At 42.6% G+C, this 22,017-nt stretch overlaps 1 protein-coding gene and 1 long non-coding RNA gene across 5 annotated transcripts in view; one reads left to right on the forward strand and one right to left on the reverse strand.

Moving 5' to 3' along the window:
* The window catches only part of cnksr2a (connector enhancer of kinase suppressor of Ras 2a), a 554,785-nt gene extending 546,700 nt beyond the window's left edge, over positions 1-8,085 (reverse strand). For all 4 annotated transcript variants that reach the window (XM_063050993.1, XM_063050994.1, XM_063050991.1 and 1 more), the window contains exon 1: positions 7,535-8,085. In XM_063050993.1, the coding sequence (XP_062907063.1) occupies positions 7,535-7,598 (64 nt within the window). In that variant the 5' untranslated portion in view covers positions 7,599-8,085. The remainder of the gene's footprint in view (positions 1-7,534) is intronic.
* Positions 7,677-22,017, forward strand: part of LOC134348109 (uncharacterized) — a 46,866-nt gene continuing 32,525 nt past the window's right edge. The window contains exon 1 of the long non-coding RNA XR_010018354.1: positions 7,677-7,802. This is a non-coding gene — a long non-coding RNA (uncharacterized LOC134348109). The remainder of the gene's footprint in view (positions 7,803-22,017) is intronic.

Consider the following 22,017-nt stretch of genomic DNA (forward strand, 5'->3'; position numbering starts at 1 on the left):
TACATTCAGCCAGAGACTCATTCCACCGAGATGCAGCACTGAGCGTCATTGGAAGTCATTCCTGCCTGTGGCCATCAAACTTTACAACTCCTCCCTTGGAGGGTCAAACACCCTGAGCCAATAGGCTGGTCATGGACTTATTTCCTGGCATAATTTACATATTTACATATTACTATTTAACTATTTATGGTTTTATTACTATTTAATTATTTATGGTGCAACTGTAACAAAAACCAATTTCCCCCGGGATCAATAAAGTATGACTATGACTATGACTATCTGCAAATTAACCTTTAGTAGTTCCTGCACAAGGACTCCCAAGTCGCTTTACACTTCAGATTTTTGAATTTCCTCTCCACTTAGAAAATGTCTACATTTTTATTTCTTCTACCAAAGTGCATGACCATACACTTCCCAACACTGTATTCCATCTGCCTCTTTCGATTCTCCTTACCTGTCTAAATCCTTCTGCAGCCTCTATACTTCCTCAAAACTACATATCCCTCCACCTATTTTTGTATAATCTGCAAACTTTTCAACAAAGCCATCAATTCTGTCATTCAAGTCACTGACATATAACGTAAAAAGAAAAGTCCTGACACAGACCACTGAGGAACACCACTAACCACTGGCAGCCAACCAGAAAACGCTGCCCTTATTCCCACTCTTTGCCTCCCGCCAATCAGCCACTGCTTTATCCATGCTAGTATCTTTCACGTAATACCACGGGCACTTAACTTGTTCAACAGCCTCATGTGCAGCACCTTGTCTAAGACCTTCTGAAAATCCAAGTGCACAAAATCCACTGATTCTCTTTTGTCTACCCTGCTTGTTATTTCTTCAAGGAATTACAACAGATCTGACAGGCAGGATTTTCCCTTGAGGAAACCATGCTCACTATGGCCTATTTTATCATGTGCCTCCAAGTACGCTGAACCCACCTCCTTATCAATCATCTCCAACATCTTCTCAACCACTGAAATCAGACTAAATGGCTTATAATTTCCATTCGTCTGCCTCTCTCCCTTCTTGGTTGAGTGTCATTTGCAATTTTCCAGACTTCCGGAACCATTCCAGAATCTAGTGATTTTTGAAAGATTATTACTCATGCCTCCACAATCTCTTCAGCCACCTCTTTCAGAACCCTGGGGTGTACACCATCTGTTTCAGGTGACTTACCTACCTTCAGACCTTTCAGTTTCCCCAAGAACCTTCTCTCTGGTAATTGCAATTTCATACACCTCTGACCTCCAACTCTCTCAAATTTCCACCACATTGCTAGTGTCTTCCACGTTCACAGTTGATGTAAAATACCTACTCAGTTCGTCTACCATTTTCTTGTCCCCCATTACTACCTCTCCAGCATCGTTTTCCACAGTCCAATATTCACTCTTACCTCTCTTTTACACTTTATGTATCTGAAGAAACTTTCGGTAACCCCTTTAATATTATTGGCTACCTTACTTCTGTATTCCATCTCTAGCTTCTTAATGATTTTTTTTAGTTGCATTCTTTTGGTTTTTAAAAGCTTCCCAATCCTGTAACAACACTCTAAGTTTTGCTCCAGTATAGGTCTTCTCTTTGGCTTTTATGTTGGCCATGGTTGTGTCATCTTGCTTTAGAATATTTCTTCCTCTTTGTGATTTATATAACCTGCACCTTCTGAATTGCTTCCAGAAATTGCAGCCATTTCTGCTCTGCCGTCATCCTTGCCAGTGTTCCTTTTGAATCAATTTTGGCCAGCTCTTCTCTCATGCCTCTATAATCCCCTTTGAGAAGAAAGCCCTTAACTCCCAGTGGAGCCATCCGGACGCCGTCATGACAGCGTTTTTTTTAGGCAGGCTTTCTTATTTTTACGAGGCCGAGTTGCTAGCTCGACACTCAACCCAGCACGGATGGAAAGTGCGCAAGGGAGCCAGCTGGATTCTAACATGGGAGCCTTTGCTCCAAAGCCGGCGCTGATGCCACTACGCCACCAGCCGGCTATAATTCTCTTTACTCTACTGTAATACTGATATATCTGACTTGCTTCTCCTTCTTAAGTTGCAGTGTGAATTCTATCACATTATGGTCACTTGCTCCTCAGGTTTCTTGTACCTTAAGCTCTCTAATCAATTCCAGTTCATTGCATTACACCCAAACCAGAATAGCTGATCCCCTAGTGAGCTCAACCACAGGTTACTACAATAAGCCATCTCATAGGCATTCTAGGAAACCCCCTCCTGGGATCCAGCACCAACCTGATTTTCCCAATCTACCTGCATCTTGAAATCCCCATGATTATTGTAACATTGTCATTTTGGCATGCTTTTTCTGTCTCCTGTAATTCATCTCTTAGAAATAATAGATCAAGTGGAGTTGAATTATGTCAATGGGTTGAACCAAATCAATGTATAATTGAAGATTTTCAGTTCCAAACTTAATTACATACCAAGCTAAGTAGTTCTAGTAAGCTTACTCAACTGAAAATGTAGGCAAAATCTTGCAATAATATTTTGGTATGTAATAAAGGTGTTATTCGACACAAACTATAACAATCATGCAAACTTCAATATGACTTTTGAGTTAAAATAATGCATAGCTAAAATAATAATTCAAAATAAATCTATTAAACTATATTCTAGTATATCCTAAGTAGTCTGTTAGAACCTCTACCTTAAGAGGACCTGGGAGTGATGGCTCGGATTGGATAATAAAGCTCCCTTTTAAAATGGATAAACACAGGGGATTCTGTAGATGTGGGAAATCCAGAGCAACACACACAAAATGCTGGAGGAACTCAGCAGGTTCCATAGATGCCAAGTTCCTCCAGTATTTTGTGTGTGTGTTGCTTCTTTTTAAATTGTATGTAGTATTTCTCATCTCCTCCTAAAGTTCAGTTTTATTGAACATTACCCCAAATCAAATTATTGCATCCAAAACAAAACACTGCAGATGCAGTAAGCTTAAAATAAGACATAAAATGCTTCAGATCTCCAGTAGGTCAGGCAGCATCTCTCCTCAGGTACTGTCTGACCTGCTGAGTATTTCCACCTGCTTTTTTTTTGCTTTACTTTAAAGCTTTGAAATGTCTTTAGACATTTTAAAAAACTATTTTCAAATCCATTGCACATTCCCAGTAAATTGTAACAATTTGTTAACAGTAAACCATTCATAACCTGCTTAATTTTTTTAACAAATTGAAAACCAGAACATCTGGCAACAATCTGCAGTATTTCACTAAAACTTACAAGTGAGTTCATAAAACGGACTGAAAATGCAGAAGCAAACAACAATACCGTGAGAATATAAATGTGTGAACTCAGTTCTTAAACTGCACAATAATAATATTCCACACCTCCCATTACTTAGTATTGAGATACACACATTGAACCTTGATGTCAGCTGTAATGATTAGAAAAGTGCAAAGGGTTTCCAATTCTTTATTTTAATAATTTGCTTCTATGAGCTCCAATCTAGCCTACTCAGTGTCACAACCTGCTGTTCCAATCCTTCTCTATTGCCCATTTGAGCTGTAAAAAAAATTGCAAAGATATCTCACATCCTCCAGGCCTCTGCTGACATTACAACAAACACACAATTGTACCTCCACAATTATTCCACATCACTTCACAAAGCAAGTTGAACTCGGGATAGCTCAGTGATAAATGGGAGGCATCTCCCAATTTCCAACAAAATTCAATAGTTCAATTACTTGCACTCATGGGATTCAACACATCAAATGTTATTGATGGAAGATATCCAAGAACAGAAAACGCATACATTTCGTATATTAATAATTTTTCTTTGAACAAAGTCAGTAAGGATTGCAAACATAAAATCAGCAATCCAAATACATCTGTTGAAACTCATATGGAGACACAAGAGACTGCAGAAGCAGAAATATGGAGCACAAAAACAAGCTGTTGGAAGAACTGACAGGTCAGGCAACTCCTGTAGAGGGGATTAAACAGATAAATCTTCATGTCGAGACTCTTCATCTGGATTGACACAAAACACCTCCACAGATGCTGCCTGACCCATTGAATTCCTCCAGCAGTTTATCAATTCTTTTGCTATTAGAACCCAAATACTGTCTGAAAGTTACTCAAATCAATGGAATTTATTGTGTATTAAGCTTCATGTAATGAGTAATTATTGGTTCAGTGCCCAAAAATATTCATAACTAAATTATTCTTTTGTTGGGAAAAAAAATTACTTGTCACTGGTTCTACTCCAACAAATTGCTTAATAACAAAACCACTTGCATCTCTAATTTTAACATGTCAGTTCTCAGCTAAAGATTGCATTTTATTTCTTGGAAATTAGACAAAATGTTACATCTTCAATTATCTTCCAAGAAACAAAATATAGTGGAGAAATTTATGATAGTTTCCTCAACCATAATGAGGTGAGACAAATGAGTTGTTATTAGGCACAGGTGCTAGGGAGTATGGCACCAAGGTTATGTGGCTAGTTAAATTATGGATCTCTGATAAATTAATTGGTGGAATAAGCTGGAAGATATGAACCGTAATCCTGCTCCTTTGAGTGACTGAAACAATCCCCTTACTCCAATGCACTTTTAAAACATCAACAGGATTTTCTGGTTGTCTAAAACTGCACGGAGGTCCTCCCAATGTACAAATGCCAAACTCCCATATGGACTGCATATAGGAACAAGCATTTGGGAGACTAGCAGGTTGGATTTGCCAGTTGCCGCAGAGCTATGGGCACCTTCACAGGAAGGGAACCTGGTTGTCACCTGGATGACCTGAACTACACTCATTCTAATAGTGGCACACAGAGCAACCTCAGTGCAACAAGGAAATTAGATGTTCAACTTTCTACAAATTCTCCCTCGGCCATCTCTGTAACTACCAGTGGCTCATAGCTCCAGTGACCCTTGTTTCACTTCTGACCTCTGCTGCTATCTATGTGGAATTAGCATAACCTCTTGGGTGCTCCAGTTTCTATCTACATCGCGCTCTAAATGACAGCAAGTGTGGGTGGACGGCAAGGGAGTCAAGGTGGGAGGAGAGAGAAATGGGTTGTGGAGAGAGGTAGGTGGGGGGGGGGGGAATTGATAACATTGCTCTGAGAGCCAGGATGGAGTCGGTAGGCTGAACAACTACCTTATTTGGCACATGAAAATATCTTCCGAGATGGTTTAAACACAAAGAGACCTAATGCGACGGGTTTACTTCTCAGTCAAATATTCACTCAAGACAATTGAATATTCTATCAAAATTGGTCTTGATTCTGCTTTTAAAGAATGTGGATTTATTTTTAATGCAATGAATATGTTAGGAAAGATCCAGCATTTGAATTTGAAGCCTTTAACAGAAAATGTTGGAAACACAAAGTAAGCATATTAGAATGTAAAGGAAGCTGACAGGCAAAATGCTCAACTCTAACCCTCTATTAGAAATTCTCGAAATATCCAGCAGCCACTCTCCCTGACAGCTGAGAACCAAATTATTTGTATTTCAATAATTTGCATAAATGGTCCAGGTAAAACGTAACCAAATGCCCTCTGTTGGAAGAGATACCCTAAAACTAGCTCACTGAAAATGCTGCATGATTTAAGCATAATGAATAGATACCCTATTGATGTTCATGTTGTTTGGCTACTGACTCTTAATCTGAAGTTTTATAAATAAGAACTCAGGTTGAAATTTACCCGCAGCTTCTGGAAATCTCCATCTACCCCCAACAAGCCCATTACAGGGTGTTCCTCTGCTGTCTAGTTTGTTGAAAAATTTTGTTTAGTCCATCCACAACGTTCTTTTTTACCCAACAGCTGTGGAAAACAAGCGTGATGGCACATTTATCATAAAGACCTTTTTCACCATTTTACGGTCTTTTGCTTCAGAAGAAAAACTGCACAGGGATGAAATAATCTCACTGTACACATGAAGCCGTAAAGTAAAACTTTCACACTTGGCAGAGATTGTGGGAAAATAAACAAAATGCTAGTGATAGGAACAAAGTTGCAAAATTATAATTTCCACCTGGATCACAAACTTGAAATTATTCTATACTATGCTTGTAAATTTGTCAGGAAATAGTGGACAGACTATTTGCTGTGGCTTTCCATTCGCATGCAAATATCCCATTTAAATGTATCCTTGTACACCCCATTTTGCTGTGAGAATAAATGGTTTAAATGGGATCAAAATGTGTTCTGCTTTAAATGCCAGAGAACAGCTAGCTTAATTTGTACAAAACGGATTGCACGATCAAATTAAATTAATAATCACTTAATACTTCATCATTACATTCACTGCTCAGTTTATTTTGATTTATACTCTATTTGTCGGGATTCAGTTCTGTCAGTCTGCTGAATGCCTTGAGGTGACATGGAGTTAGGTGAAAGGGAGATTTGTTCCGGCCACAGAGGCACGGACCGGCATCCGCTGGGTGCGATGGCCTGTGCTTGTGCTGTAAAACTCGAAGTACTGTAATTCAATCCACCGTGAAGCAGGTGGGCCAGAGTGCACAGCTGCCATCTGCTCAGCATGCCCATCTGCGAAATGTCAATCTACGCAGGTACCAGCAGGGTTTCTCCATTTGCGTTTAAATGTCTAGATTTACTGGTAAACATAAAACTGACACATCATCCCTCCTTCCAACCAGTTAACCAAGACTCACTAAACACCTGAGGGTCTCCCAATGCCGTTTACAGTCTCCGATTTAGAGCAGAAGGTCATTGCAGATCGCATTTTGATTTTTGATGTGGATAAATTAAACTACTCTCACTGCAGGCGGGAGTTCCACAAACTAAGCCAAAGTGGTGACGTTCCTCCACCAACATCCCCCACCCACCTCCGCCGACTCACGAAGCAGTTCTCTCGTACAAGTACTGTAGCTACATTGCATCGCCAGCTGCGATGCCCCCACGTACACGCGTGTAAATGTAACTCAATTTTCCCTGGCATCTTCTGTCAACAACGACCCACAAGGGAAACAGCGCTTTCATATTCCTTAACGTGGCATTTCTGTGCAAATCCGCGCGGAGAAACGGCGCATTTGATAAGCAAAAGTTGATACACGTTCCATGAGAAAGTGTGAGCTGAGTTTTCTAAGCCTGATGCCGACGATGGATATTTTGGGGGTAAATCTAAGTGTTTATCGAGAGAGCTTTTCTCTATTCGTACACTTATCGAGTATGTGAGCAGGTTTCTATGGTTATCACACAGACAGGCAGCTCCACGGAGCGATGAAAATAAACGATCATGCAGACGCAATTACAATCTTCAATTACACACACAAAAAAGGTAACAGCAACTAGCAAGTGTTATATCCCAAGCTAAAACCTGCCTCCAGAGTCCTGTTAGCAAACATTCACAATCCGCTCGTGGAGGTTTTGCTAAACGATCAATGCTCACTTATAACTTCCGAACAATAAATCTACAAATGACCTGAAATGGAAGAGTATAGCTAGCGGGTTGAAAGGGGGTTTGTGAAATGCAACAACGCAGTTCCGAACTCGCTCCCTGCCCGAGCAAGCAGCCAGTTGGTCACCCCACACAACTTGTTACATGCAGTTTACCTTTCATCCAGTCCACCACTTGGCTCGGGGTCCATTTACTAACGGGTTCCATGATGAGAGCCATGAAGAACTTTCGTCCCCCGGGGAGACAACCAGATACAATATAATTGGCACGCGGGGCTCGTCTCGAACGTAGCCCGGAGCGTTCTGTCACTTGCTCTCCGTCCCCGTGCCGGTGGAATCCTCTCTCCCTGAGGCTGTCAGCCGCCGCTTCTCCCTGCAAAGCGTTTCTTCCCTTCCTCTCCCTCTTCGTCTGTTCTCAAGACTTGTAAGTTTGCCTGTTGCGAATAATTATCACCAGCAAAATAGTCCTTGTAGGTTCTTGTAGGGGGGGGGAGAGAATATTTTTCATTTAATTGTCAGAGAATGAAAGTGCTTTTCAGGCTGGGTAGGAGGGGTGGGATGGGGTGGGGTGGGTCGAGGTCTGTGTGAACTGTGATAAGTGCAGTGTGCAGGAATGCAGCGTCTTGTCAGCCGCCGCGAATTTGCTCCGGCTCTTTTCTGCCGGCCAGTCGTCTGCTCTGTGTCTGTCTGTCACGGAAGCCCCGAGCTCCCTGCCCGCCGGCTGAGCGTGCTGACGGCGCTCTCCGCTGGCCCGCGCGCGCACATGCACCCCTTCACTTGCCCGCACGCGCTCCCGGGATGACGGCAGACGCCCGTGTGTGCAACGCGCTGCGAACTTGCAGCTCGCTGTGCGATATGAGGGGCGGGGGTGGGGGGGCGGTTATTGTACGGGGAACTAGGGTGAGGGGAGGTTAAAGGGTCACTAACTGAATCAAAGGTGAGCGATTGCATTAAATGCAGCACGAGGATGCACGCTAGCTGAGCGTGATGTAGTCACCGGTAAGCGTGGGTAGCGGGTGTTGCTTGGCAATATATTGGAGAAGCAAAATTTGCGCAACAGTTCATTCCACATTTGAAATACAAATATAGATTTTAAATTTTGCTTTCTTAATACTGGCACTGCCAATCTGTGCCCTCACCAAGACAGGGTAATATTCCTGGAAGAGCGCAGCGAGTGGAGGACAGCCATAAAAAAATTAAAGAGTGGTTAAAAATCTCAGGACCTTACTACAGAAGTGAGACCACCATGTTTTGTTACCAGTGGAGTTGCCCACATGTCACCCAGCTTGCGAGGAATGGCATCGCCATGGATAATAAATAACATGAATGCGTGCAGGCATTGTGGTGCATGTTGACACATACCTTCTAATTCTGCTGTCCATCCTAGCCTTGGCATGGTTAAAGAAATGAATTGAAAATGTTCATTTTTACTACGTATGGCACCAATAACTGAGCTTGTGACACAATAAAATGTCCCAAATGCTCCTTATCAAGCATTTTGCACTGTCACAAATAGAATCAGAATCTGGTTTATTATCACCAGCAGGTCAGGTGAAATTTGTTAATATTGCAGTCACAGGTCAATGCAAAACATGATAATATAGGAAGAAAAAAATAAATCAATTACAGTAAATATATATGTACATTAAATAGATTAAAAATAGTGTAAAACGGAAATAATGTATATTAAAAGGTGAGGTTGTGTTTATGGGTTCAATGTCCATTTAGGAATCGGATGGCAGAGGGGAAGAATCTGTTCCTGAATCGCTGAAGGTGTGTGCCTTCAGGCTTCTGTATCTCCTACCTGATGGTAACAGTGAGAAAAAGGAAGGTCCTGGGTGCTGGGGATCCTTAATAATGGATGCTGCCTTTCTAAGATGCCGCTCCTTGAAGATGTATCCAAGAATATTCAAATATGTAGATTTTGAAGAGTCTCTTAAAGGAAGATGGAAATGAGAGAAAAAAAATAGAAAGGGAATTGCAAAGGAGTGGAAGTGGTAAAAGATTAGGAAATTTGCTGTGGTCAATGGAATGATCTTCTGCAGAGTTGAAGGTATCTAGAAATTTTGCAAATGAGCACATTGCTCAAAAATATATAGCTAAGAAAGTCCCCATGGGTTAAAGTTGCATCACTCTGCTGGGAAGAAAAAATACACAAATTTACAATTAATGAACACAGCAGATTCTGCAGATGCTGGAAATTCAGAGCAACAGACACAATCTGCTGGAGGGACTCAGCAGGTCAGGCAGCAGCTTTGGAAATTAATGAATAATCAACATTTTGGGCCGAGACCCTTCATCAGGACTGGAAAGGAAGGGGAAGATGCCAGAATAAGAAGGTGGGGTGAGGGTGGGGGTGGAAAGGAGGACAAGCTATCAGGTGATAGGTGAAGCCAGGTGGGTGGAGGGGGGGGACCTGAAGTAAGAAGCTGGGTGCCAATGGGTGGAAACAGCAAAGGGCTGGAGAAGAAGGAATCTGATAGGAAAGGAGAAAGGGAAGGAGGAGGAGCACTAGAGGCAGGTGAGGAAAAGAGGTGGGGGGCAGAGTGGGGAATTGAAGAAGAAGGAAGGGAGAGGAGGGAAAAAGGGGTAGTAGGTGAGGACGAGGAACCCTGTCTCTGTTAAGATGGCAGAAAGATGGGGTGAACACAGGTGTCCAGGAAATGGAGGAGATGTGGGTGATGTCAGCGTCAATGGTGGAGGAACGAAGACCCAATTCTTTAAAAAAGGAGGACATCGCTGATGTTCTGGAAAGGAAAGCTTCATCCTGGGAACAGATGCAATGGAGATTAAGGAACGGAGAAAAAGGAAGGGCATTTTTACAGGAAACTGGGTGGGAAGAGGCATCGTCGAGATAGCCATAGGAATCGGTAGGTTTATAAAGGATGTCCGTAGACAGTTTGTCTCTGGAGATGGAAACAGAGAGATCGAGAATGGGGAGAGAGGCGGCAGAAATGGACCAAGTGAATATAAGGGCAGGGTGGAAGTTGAAGCAAGTTTGATGAAATTGATGATCACAGCATGGGTGCATGTAGCAGCACCAATGCAGATGTCAATGTAGCGCAGAAATAGTTGGGGGGCATTACCAGGGAAGGCTTGGAACATGGACTGTTCCATGTGCCCAATAAAGAGGCAGGCATAACTGGGGCCATGCACGTTTGGAGAAAGTGGGAGGAGTCGAAAGAGAAACTGCTGAGTGCGAGGACCAGCTCTGCCAGATGGAGGAAGGTGATGGTGGAGGAGAACTGGTCGGATCTGTTGTCAAGCAAGAAGCAAAGAGCTTTAAGGCCTTCTTGGTGGGAATAAAGTGAATTGCACGATAAAATTAGATCTACAATTAGCATTAGAGCAACTAGGACTTGATGTTTCAATCCCTATAGTAAGTTGACACTCTTGATATTGGCAGTGGGCTTGGAGTGGTGACAAGGAGGGTAAGTAAATCATCGGGGTTATCAGGTGGGCACCCTCCTTCTTTGACATTTCACTGATAAGCGCACAACATCTCCAGAGGGCTTAATGGTGCTACCTGGAGTCCCAGGTACACCCCCCTCAGTTCCCTACCCTACTATCTTCATCTTGCAGCCCAGTTGTTGTCTTTCCTTTTAATCCAAATCCAATTGCTGCTTTCTTCTGCTGCATTTAACAAGGACTTATTTGCTTGTTGGAGGGAGTGACCCCTCACCCCTATCTTCTTCAAAAGACTGGTCGTAGATGTAGCATCGGATCCCCTGCATCCCACTTCTACAGGGAAAATCTTGGTCTTCCAGCCATTCTGGGCAGCTCCAGTTGCCAGTTCAGAGTACTTGGTCTTTTTCCTCTCATAAGCTTCTTCTACACCATCTTCAATTCCACAACATATTCCAGCTTGTCTGTTGTGGACACACAGGACCAGGTCTGGCCTGAGTGCTGTAGCCACAACGTCTGGGGGAAACACAAGCTTTTTTTCTAAGTCCACGTCCATTTTCCAATCCCGAACAACCTGCAGAATGCTCACAGCTGTTGATGTTATGGATTATGGAATAAACGACTTTGTGGCTAAGTTTGCTGACGATATGAAGATAGGTGGAGGGGCCGGTAGTGCTGAGGAAACAGAGAATTTGCAGAGAGACTTGGATAGATTGGAAGAATGGGCAAAGAAATGGCAAATGAAATACAATGTTGGAAAGTGTATGGTTATGCACTTTGGCAGAAGAAATGAACAGGCAGACTATTATTTAAATGGGGAGAGAATTCAAAGTTCTGAGATGCAACGGGATTTGGGAGTCCTCGTACAGGATACCCTTAAGGTTAACCTCCAGGTTGAGTCAGTGGTGAAGAAGGCTAATGCAATGTTGGCATTCATTTCCAGAGGGACAGAGTATAGGAGCAGAGATGTGATGTTGAGGCTCTATAAGGCGCTGGTGAGACCTCACTTGGAGTACTGTGGGCAGTTTTAGAACACAGAACATAGAACATAAAACATAGAATAGTACAGCAGAGTATAGGCCCTTCGGCCCACAATGTTGTGCCGACCCTCAAACCCTGCCTCCCATATAAGCCCCCACCTTAAATTTCTCCATATACCTGTCTAGTAGTCTCTTAAACTTAACTAGTGTATCTGCCTCCACCACTGACTCAGGCAGTGCATTCCACACACCAACCACTCCCTGAGTAAAAAACCTTCCTCTAATATCCCCCTTGAACTTCCCACCTCTTACCTTAAAGCCATGTCCTCTTGTATTGAGTAGTGGTGCCCTGGGGAAGAGGCGCTGGCTATCCACTCTATCTATTCCTCTTATTATCTTGTACACCTCTATCATGTCTCCTCTCATCCTCCTTCTCTCCAAAGAGTAAAGTCCTAGCTCCCTTAATCTCTGATCATAATGCATACTCTCTAAACCAGGCAGCATCCTGGTAAATCTCCGCTGTACCCTTTCCAATGCTTCCACATCCATCCTATACTCTGCCTTGGAGTTTGTCCTTCCAAAGTGTACCACCTCACACTTCTCCGGGTTGAACTCCATCTGCCACTTCTTAGCCCACTTCTGCATCCTACCAATGTCTCTCTGCAATCTTTGACAATCCTCTACACTATCTACAACACCACCAACCTTTGTGTCATCTGAAAACTTGCCAACCCACCCTTCTACCCCCACATCCAGGTCCTTAATAAAAATCACGAAAAGTAGAGGTCCCAGAACAGATCCTTGTGGGACACCACTAGTCACAATCCTCCAGTCTGAATGTACTCCCTCCACCACGACCCGCTGCCTTCTGCAGGCAAGCCAATTCTGAATCCACCTGGCCAAACTTCCCTGGATCCCATGCCTCCTGGCTTTCTGAATAAGCCTACCGTGTGGAACCTTGTCAAGTGCCTTACTAAAATCCACGCAGATCACATCCACTGTACTACCCACATCTATATGTCTGGTCACCTCCTCAAAGAACTCTATCAGGCTTGTTAGACATGATCTGCCCTGCACAAAGCCATGCTGACTGTTCCTGATCAGACCATGATTCTCTAAATGCCCAGAGATCCTATCTCTAAGAATCTTTTCCAACAGCTTTCCCACCACAGACATAAGGCTCATGGGTCTATAATTACACGGACTATCCCTACTACGTTTTTTGAACAAGGGGAGAACATTCTCCTCCCTCCAATCCTCCGGTACCATTCCTAAGGACAACGAGGACATAAAGATCCTAGCTAGAGGCTCAGCAATCTCTTCCCTCGCCTCGTGGAGCAGCCTGGGGAATATTCCATTAGGCCCGGGGGACTTATCTGTCCTAATGTATTTTAACAACTCCAACACCTCCTCTCCCTTAATATCAACATGCTCCAGAACATCAACCTCACTCATATTGTCCTCACCATCATCAAGTTCCCTCTCATTGGTGAATACCAAAGAGAAGTATTCATTGAGGACCTCGCTCACTTCCACAGCCTCCAGGCACATCTTCCCACCTTTATCTCTAATTGGTCCTACCTACACTCCTGTCATCCTTTTTTTCTTCACATAATTGAAGAATGCCTTGGGGTTTTCCTTTACCCTACTCGCTAAGGCCTTCTTATGCCCCCTTCTTGCTCTTCTCAGCCCCTTCTTAAGCTCCTTTCTTGCTTCCCTATATTCCTCAATAGACCCATCTGATCCCTGCTTCCTAAACCTCATGTATGCTGCCTTCTTCCACCTGACTAGATTTTCCACCTCACTTGTCACCCATGGTTCCTTCACCCTACCATTTTTTATCTTCCTCACCAGGACAAATTTATCCCTAACATCCTGCATGAGATCTCTAAACATCGACCACATGTCCATAGTACATTTCCCTGCAAAAACATCATCCCAATTCACACCTGCAAGTTCTAGCATTATAGCTTCATAATTTGCCCTTCCCCAATTAAAAATTTTACTGTCCTCTCTCATTCTATCCTTTTCCATGATAATGCTAAAGGCCAGGGAGCGGTGGTCACTGTCCCCCAGATGCTCACCCACTGAGAGATCTGTGACCTGACCTGGTTCATTACCTAGTACTAGATCTAGAATGGCATTCCCCCTAGTCGGCCTGTCAACATACTGTGACACGAATCCGTCCTGGACACACTTAACAAACTCTGCCCCATCTAAACCCTTGAAACTAATCAGGTGCCAATCAATATTAGGGAAGTTAAAGTCACCCATGATAACAAACCTGTTATTTTTGCATCTTTCCAAAATCTGCCTCACAATCTGCTCCTCTGTATCTCTGCTGCTACCAGGGGGCCTATAGAATACCCCCAATAGAGTAACTGCTCCCTTCCTGTTCCTGACTTCCACCCATATTGACTCAAAAGAGGATCCTGCTACATTACCCACCCTTTCTGTAGCTGTAATAGTATCCCTGACCAGTAATGCCACCCTTCCTCCCCTTCCCCCGCCCCCATCCCTTTTAAAGCACTGAAATCCAGGAATATTGAGAATCCATTCCTGCCCTGGTGCCAGCCAAGTCTCTGTAATGGCCAATACATCATAATTCCATGTATGTATCCAAGCTGTCGGTTCATCACCTTTGTTCTTGATGCTTCTTGCATTGAGGTACACACATTTCAGCCCTTCTACCTTACTGTCTTTACACTGTTTATTCTGCTTCTCTTTCCTCAAAGCCTCTCTCTATGTTAGATCTGGCTTTACGCCATACAGTTCTTTCACTGCTCTATCGCTCTGGGTCCCATCCCCCCTCGCAAATTAGTTTAAACCCTCCCGAACCATGCTAGCAAACCTACCTGCAAGGATATTGCTCCCCCTCGAGTTCAGGTTCAACCCATCCAATCTGTACAGGTCCCACCTTCCCCAGAAGAGATCCCAGTGATCCAAAAATCTAAAACCCTGCTCCCTGCACCAACTCCTCTGCCACGCATTCAACTGCCATCTCCTCCAATTCTTACCATCACTGTCACGTAGCACTGGCAGCAATCCTGAGAACGCCACCTTTGAGGTCCTGTTCTTCAGCCTTCTGCCTAGTTCCCGAAACTCACACTTCAGGACCTCATCCCTCTTCCTGCCTATGTCGTTGGTCCCAACATGTATCACGACTTCTGGTTGCTTTCCTTCTCATACCAGGATGTCGTGCACCCGGTCAGAGACATCCCGGACCCTGGCACCCGGGAGGTAACACACCATGTGGGTGTCCTTCTCACATCCACAAAATCTCCTGTCTGCTCCCCTGACTATAGAGTCTCCAATGACGACAGCTCTCCTCTTCTCCTTCCCACGCTTCTGCACCACCGGGTCAGACTCAGTGCCGGAGGCCTGCCACCGTGGCTCACACCTGGTTGGTCATCCCCGCCAACAGTATCCAGGACGGTAAACTTATTATTCAGGGGAATGGCTACAGGGGTGCTCTGCACTACCTGTCTGCCCACCTTCGCTTTCCCCCCTCTGACTGTCACCCAGTGACCTGCTTCCGACAGCCTAGGTGTGACTACCTCCCTGTAGCTGTCATCTATGACTGCCTCATTCTCCCTTATGAGTTGAAGGTCATCCAGCTGCTGCTCCAGGTTCCTTACACGGTCTTCTAGATCGCCCAGCTGTATGCACTTCTGGCAGATGTGACTCTGCGGGAAAGGGGCGTTCCCCCAAGACTGCCACATCTCACATGAGAGGCACATCACCATCTCAGGAGGCATTGTAAAGACTAACTGCAAGCAAGCTTGTCCTCTGCTTCTTCTCTTCGAAGCCTCTCGATCAAAGCCTCAAAGCTCCACTCCTTCACTGGCCCACTCACTCACTGGCCGCTTCGCTTGAGCTCCTTATTTAAGAAAGGATGTGCTGACGGTGGAGAGGGTACAGAGAAGATTCACTAGAATGATTCTGGGAATGAGAGGGTTAACATATGAGGAACATTTGTCCGCTCTTGGACTGTATTCCTTGGAGTTTAGAAGAATGAGGGGAGACCTCATAGAAACATTTCGAATGTTGAAAGGCATGGACAGAGTGGATGTGGCAAAGTTGTTTCCCATGATGGGGGAGTCTAGTACGAGAGGGCATGACTTAAGGATTGAAGGGCGCCCATTCAGAACAGAAATGCAAAGAAATTTTTTTAGTCAGAGGGTGGTGAATCTATGGAATTTGTTGCCACGGGCAGCAGTGGAGGCCAAATCATTGGGTGTATTTAAGGCAGAGATTGATAGGTATCTGAGTAGCCAGGGCATCAAAGGTTATGGTAAGAAGGCGGGCGAGTGTGACAAAATGGGAGAACGGATCAGCTCATGATAAAATAGCGGAGCAGACTCAATGGGCCGAATGGCCGACTTCTGCTCCTTTGTCTGATGGTCTTATGGTTTTATGGTTATATGGTGCTCTGGAGGTTGGCCTGCTCGTACAAATCATGTGATGTGGACATTTCCTGCCAATGTTTGTGGGAGAGCATTTGTGGTGATTCGCCTCTGTTCCAAGATTGATGCCAGCTGTTTGAGAACTTGGTTATGCAGTACATTGATGAGGAGTTCAAATTACACATTCTGCTCAATTTTAAACAATCATACTTTGCAACTTTAAACTTCTTGTTGAAAGAAAAGAAAAAGCAAAGTGACATATCAATTTTCTGTAGTCAAGCAAGAGTATCACTTGAGCCTTCTGTATTTGATGTTCTACGAACAATCGCAATTCACTTTCTGAGAACTAGATCACAGCAACAGTGGCCAAAAACCTGTTTTTTTTCAAAGAAACCTCCTTGATAATAGTCTCCCAGCTTGTGACCAGTGTTAATTGAGTATAACAAGAGTACACAGCAGTCCGGCCTGTTGGAGGTAAAAATCCCACTGGAAAATCAAACAATGCAGTCGATGTTTGTTAATAACAATATAAATAACTTTCAGCTTATATACAATCTTTCCAATAATAAAACATCTCACTTCGTTTCATGAAGACCTGAGAGGATCTTTTGCTTCAGGTTCCATCAAAGATGCTTGATTATTTTCGAATTCATTCTTCGTGCTTCATTCTGCTGAATCCATTTGAAAGATAACAGGGATATTCGTTTTTCTATTTGTAACATCATGTTGAATGATTGCAGACTTGGTGTTTTCTGGCACTGCTTTCTCTTCAGCAATCTTTCACTGGGTTCTTAACCATCCCTTGTTTACAAAGAACTCAAGAAAGTGCAACTCCAGCATTTTAATGACAGAAACTACAGATTATTCTGACAAGAAAATCTGCAGATGCTGGAAATCCAAGCAGCACACACAAAATGCTGGGGGAAATCAGAAGGTCAGGCACCATCTACGGAAAGTCGACGTTTCGGGCTGCCTGAGCTGCTGAGTTCCTTTGGCATTTTGTGTGTGGTTCATACTAATTGGCCAACTATTGCAAATTCATGAACAGTACAGCATCTCCCCCATTTTTCAGAAGCATAACACACCAGAAAGGGCCATTCAGGGTAGATATTCAAAAAATTATTTTTTTCCCAAATGAACGTGGGCTTGCTAGTTATTTCCCATCAGTGCACTGTGCAGATTTTGAACTCATTATACAACTCTAATAATATTTGTCAAATACAACTCATAAATAAGGTTCAAAGCATTACAAAAATGATTTAGAACTTACTCTAAAAACGTAGAAATTTCTCAAAGTAATTTCAAGAAACACTTTACTTCAGGTTCTTAACTATATTCTTCTCCACTGTTTGAAAACATCAAGTTGATGCACAGACACATATCTTGCCTGAGTTCAAAGGACAGGGCTTGAGGATTGAGGCAGCATTGATTCAAAATGAATAATACCGAAGAAATTAATTGACTGCAGAAATATGTTTTCCAAACATCTAGGAAATGATTTACCTGGGAGCTGCTTAGAAAGCATGTTATTTTTGAAAAATAATGTTGATCATGTTGAAGTAATTACAATCAAACAGTAGAAATTAAATTAGAAGACACATTCTGGAACTCTTGTGCAATGAAATAAGCTGCAAACAAGCTTTAAAAATATTTCACTCATACCATTTAGGGTACAGTATATTACTTGAACTTGAATGTTAAAGGGGTACTAATTTCACAATGTAATTTTAGAGTAAAGGAAAGGAAGGGTACGTTGCATCTGGAGTTTCTCCGGTTAGCAGACGATTTCCCTCCACGCCTCTCTGACATAATGGGGAACCGCGTATGAGGCAAGTTACAGCAGTGGTTTGCCATTGCCTTCTGCCAGGTGAGTTTCCAAAGAGATCACCAGCTCGTAACCCAGCATGGATGGAAAGCGTGCACAGGAGCTGGCTGGATTCAAACTCGAAGTCCGGCACTGATGCCACTACGCCACCAGCTGGAAAGAATATGTTAAAAGCCATCAGTGGGATAACCCTTTTCAAGCTTACTAGTTATGGTAATTACTCCAGTTTGTAAAATGTAACACTAACATTTATTGTGCTGTGAACAGTCCAGGGGGCAATGAAATAGTATATGCAGATGTTAATTCATAAATTGATATCATGGATTTGCAGCCTGACTTTTATATAATATTTCAATTTATGGAATATAATTTATAATTAAATTTAAAACAGAGAAAGTGTAGACTGGACTGTATTATTGTAAAGAGTGAGAAGCGGAAAACATCCAAACTAAAAGGTTATGTCACTGGGTATGGTAGAAGGTTGTCCGTTTCAGCAGCAGTTCAAAATACAAATGGGAAGAACACACAGGACGTACTCTATGTCTTGTAGATATGATATGCGTGCAGGTAAGATAATTTAATGTACATCACAATGATTGGTTCATGCAGAATTGGAAAATGCATTATGCCCCACAATGCACAAAACACATACATTTTATCCATTTTTGTGAAAATTAAATCGGTTAACTTGTTAATTCTAGAATCAATTTTTATAGGTGCTGAACTTCTCATTTCTTAGTTTTTCATGCAAGTTGGATTGATGATTAACTCTAAAATATATTTATAAAAATAAGTTTGAAATGAAAGATAGCAATCTTTTAAGAAGTATTAAAATCTTAAAATGTAGTGTTAAAAACAAAGGCATTAGTATTCTGATTCCTTTTTATGACATGAACTGCCAGTTCAAAAATTTCACTTAGCAGCATTTTCTTCTGGTTGTCTGAATGTACCTACATAAAGTCCTTAAATCCAATAATGGAACTGTCCTACTTTAAACACGTTCTACTTCACTGTGCATTACTTCACGTAGTACCTGTCTGACCTCAAGGACATGTTACCTGTTATTGTACACAGTGTCCTTTCCAGTATTATCACAAATGATACCCAACACGAAAAAGATAAAATACTAGATATTTCTATGCAATATGTGTTTTCTAGTAAATGTAAAGTACATATCTTACATTTAAATTTTAGAAAATGTTTTAAGATTTTGGGAACATTGTAAAATTTGTGGATGTGCATATTATCCAGGCAAAACACATCAACAAATATTTTGAAGTTCAATGCCTGAGATCCCTAATAACTTTTTACAGATTTAATTAGATTAATTAGTTCTCTTTATTACAGAGCATGCAGTTTGAAATCAATGCCTAATTACCTTCCAGATTTCTTATTGTTCTTTGGAAATGCAATTTGTAGGGCACTTTTGTGCTACCTGCAAAATTAGCTAATAGTCCACTTCCATTGCTTTAAAGCTGGTTCACTTGCCTAGGTCGCGTATGAGTTAATCTGCCCAAATATGGAGAACTCTTTTTCCACCTCACCCCACCATCCGCAGTAAGTCAATGGCAAGAGATTTGAGTATTTCCCCTTTTGAAAGGTGAAATGTCCATCATTATCAAACCAATGTGTGTAGACCAATGTGCTATATTTTCTGTCCAAAGCATTCCCAACTCTTCATCTGTTCTAGCCATCAAGTACCTATTGACGCTAAACCTACATTAATCCCATTCTGTATTCTTCCATATTCTTACCAACTATCTCAGATGCTACCTATCATCCACACATTTGGAGTAATTTACACTGGCCAATAACCCTGAACATGTTTTGGGAGGTAGGGGGCACTTAGCTGAAAGTCTCAGTGTCACAGAGAGACGATGCAGCACTCTAGGGTCTGGAAACAGTCTTCACAGTGGAAGACATCTGCAGTATACCGGACATTCAAGAATGTCAGGGAAGTGAAGTATGTGTGGTGAAAATTACGACTGAGTAGGTGCCCAGGAAGCGTAATGGTCTGAGGGCGGATAAATCTCCTGGACCTGATGGAATGCTCCCTTGTGTTCTGAAGGAAGTAGCTGGAAAGATTGCAGCGGCATTAGCAATGATCTTTCCAGAATTGATAGATTCTGGCATTGTACCGGATGACTGGAAAATTGCAAATGTTACTCTGCTATTTTTGAAGGGTGGGAGGCAGCAGAAAGGAAGCTATAGGTCTGTTAGCCTGACATCAGTGGTTGGGAAGTTGTTGGAATCGATTGTTAGGGATGAGATTACAGAGAATCTGGATGCACATGACAAGATAGGCCAAAGCCAGCATGGTTTCCTGAAAGAAAAATCCTGCCTGACTTTCCTACTGCAATTTTTTGAGGAAATTACAAGCAGGCTAGACAAAGGAGATGTAGTAGATGTGGTGTACTTGGATTTTCAGAAGGCCTTTGACAAGATGCCACACATAAGGCTCCTTAGCAAGATAAGAGCCCATGGGATTACAGGGAAGTTACTAGCATGGATAGAACATTGGTTGATCAGCAGAAAACAGAGAGTGGGAATAAAGGTATCCTATTCTGGCTGGCTGCCGGTTACCAATGGAGTTCCACTGAGGTTGGTGTTGGGACCACTGATTTTTATGATGTATGTCAATGATTTGGACTGTGGGATTAATGGATTTGTGGCTAAATTTGCCGATGATACAAAGATCGGTGAAGGAGCAGGTAGTGTTGAGGAAACAGAGAGCCTGCAGAGAGTCTTAGATAGTTTAAGGGAATGGGCAAAGAAATGGCAAATGAAATACAATGCTGGAACGTGTATGGTCATGCACTTTGGTGGAAGACATACACGTGCAGACTATTAATAGATTGGGAGAGAATTCAAAACGTAAATTGGGAGTCCTTGTGCAGGATACCCTAAAGGTTAACCTCCAGGCTGAGTCAGTGGTGAAGAAGGCGAATGCAATGTTAGCATTCATTTCTAGAGATACAGAATATAAGAAGCAGGGATGTGATGTTGAGGCTCTATAAGGTATTCGTGAGACCACACTTGGAGTATTGTGTGCATTTTTGGGCTCCTTATTTTTGAAAGAATATACTGACCAATATTGGAGAAGGTTCAGAGAACATTCACAAGAATGATTCCAAGAATGAAAGGGTACCGTATGAGGAACATCTAGCAGCTCTTGGGCTGTATTCCCTGGAGTTCAGGAGAATGAGGGGGGATCTCATAGAAACATTATGAATGTTAAAAGGCCTGAGCAGATTAGATATGGTAAAGTTATTTCCCATGGTAGGAGAGTCTAGGACATGAGCGCATGACTTCAGGATTGAAGGATGTTCATTTAGAACAGAGATGCAGAGAAATTACTTTAGTCGGAGAGTGGTAAGTCTATGGAATTTGTTTCCATGAACGGCTGTGGAGGCCAAGCATTTAAGGCAGAGGTAGATAGGTTCTTGATTAGCCAGGGCATCAAAGGGTATGGGGTGAAGGCAGAGGAGTGGGGCTGACTGGAAGAATTGGATCAGCCCATGATTGAATGGCGGAGCAGACTCGACGGGCCAAATGGCCTACTTCTGCTCCTATATCTTTGTTCTTATGGTCTTATGATTGAACCCAGGTTTCCTGCCGTGTCTGGCAGCAGCTCTACCAGCTGCATTACTGTGCCTGTTGGCTTGTTTTTCTATGCAGCTACTGAAATTGATCTCAGATCGGTTTGAGTACAGAAGCTGAATGAATCAGCATTTTTGTAAATAAGCAGCCTACTAAAATACAAGCAGAGTCAGCCTGCATATGAAATAAAGCACCTGGATGCAATTTTTTTTTAAAGACCAGATAAGAGATAAGGCCTTGGAAAGAATTGTGGCTCTTTTACAGACATAAAACAAATGGAAAATCAAATAAACGCTGATATTTTGGTATCAGCATCAAACAAGACATTGAAAATCCCAATCTAAATTAGCTATTATACCCTTTGCATCTTCATGGGGAGTCAGGCACCCATTTTACACTATCACTGTAACAATAAGGTGTCTG

This window comes from Mobula hypostoma, chromosome 6 (assembly GCF_963921235.1).
Source record: "Mobula hypostoma chromosome 6, sMobHyp1.1, whole genome shotgun sequence".
Lineage (NCBI taxonomy): Eukaryota > Metazoa > Chordata > Chondrichthyes > Myliobatiformes > Myliobatidae > Mobula > Mobula hypostoma.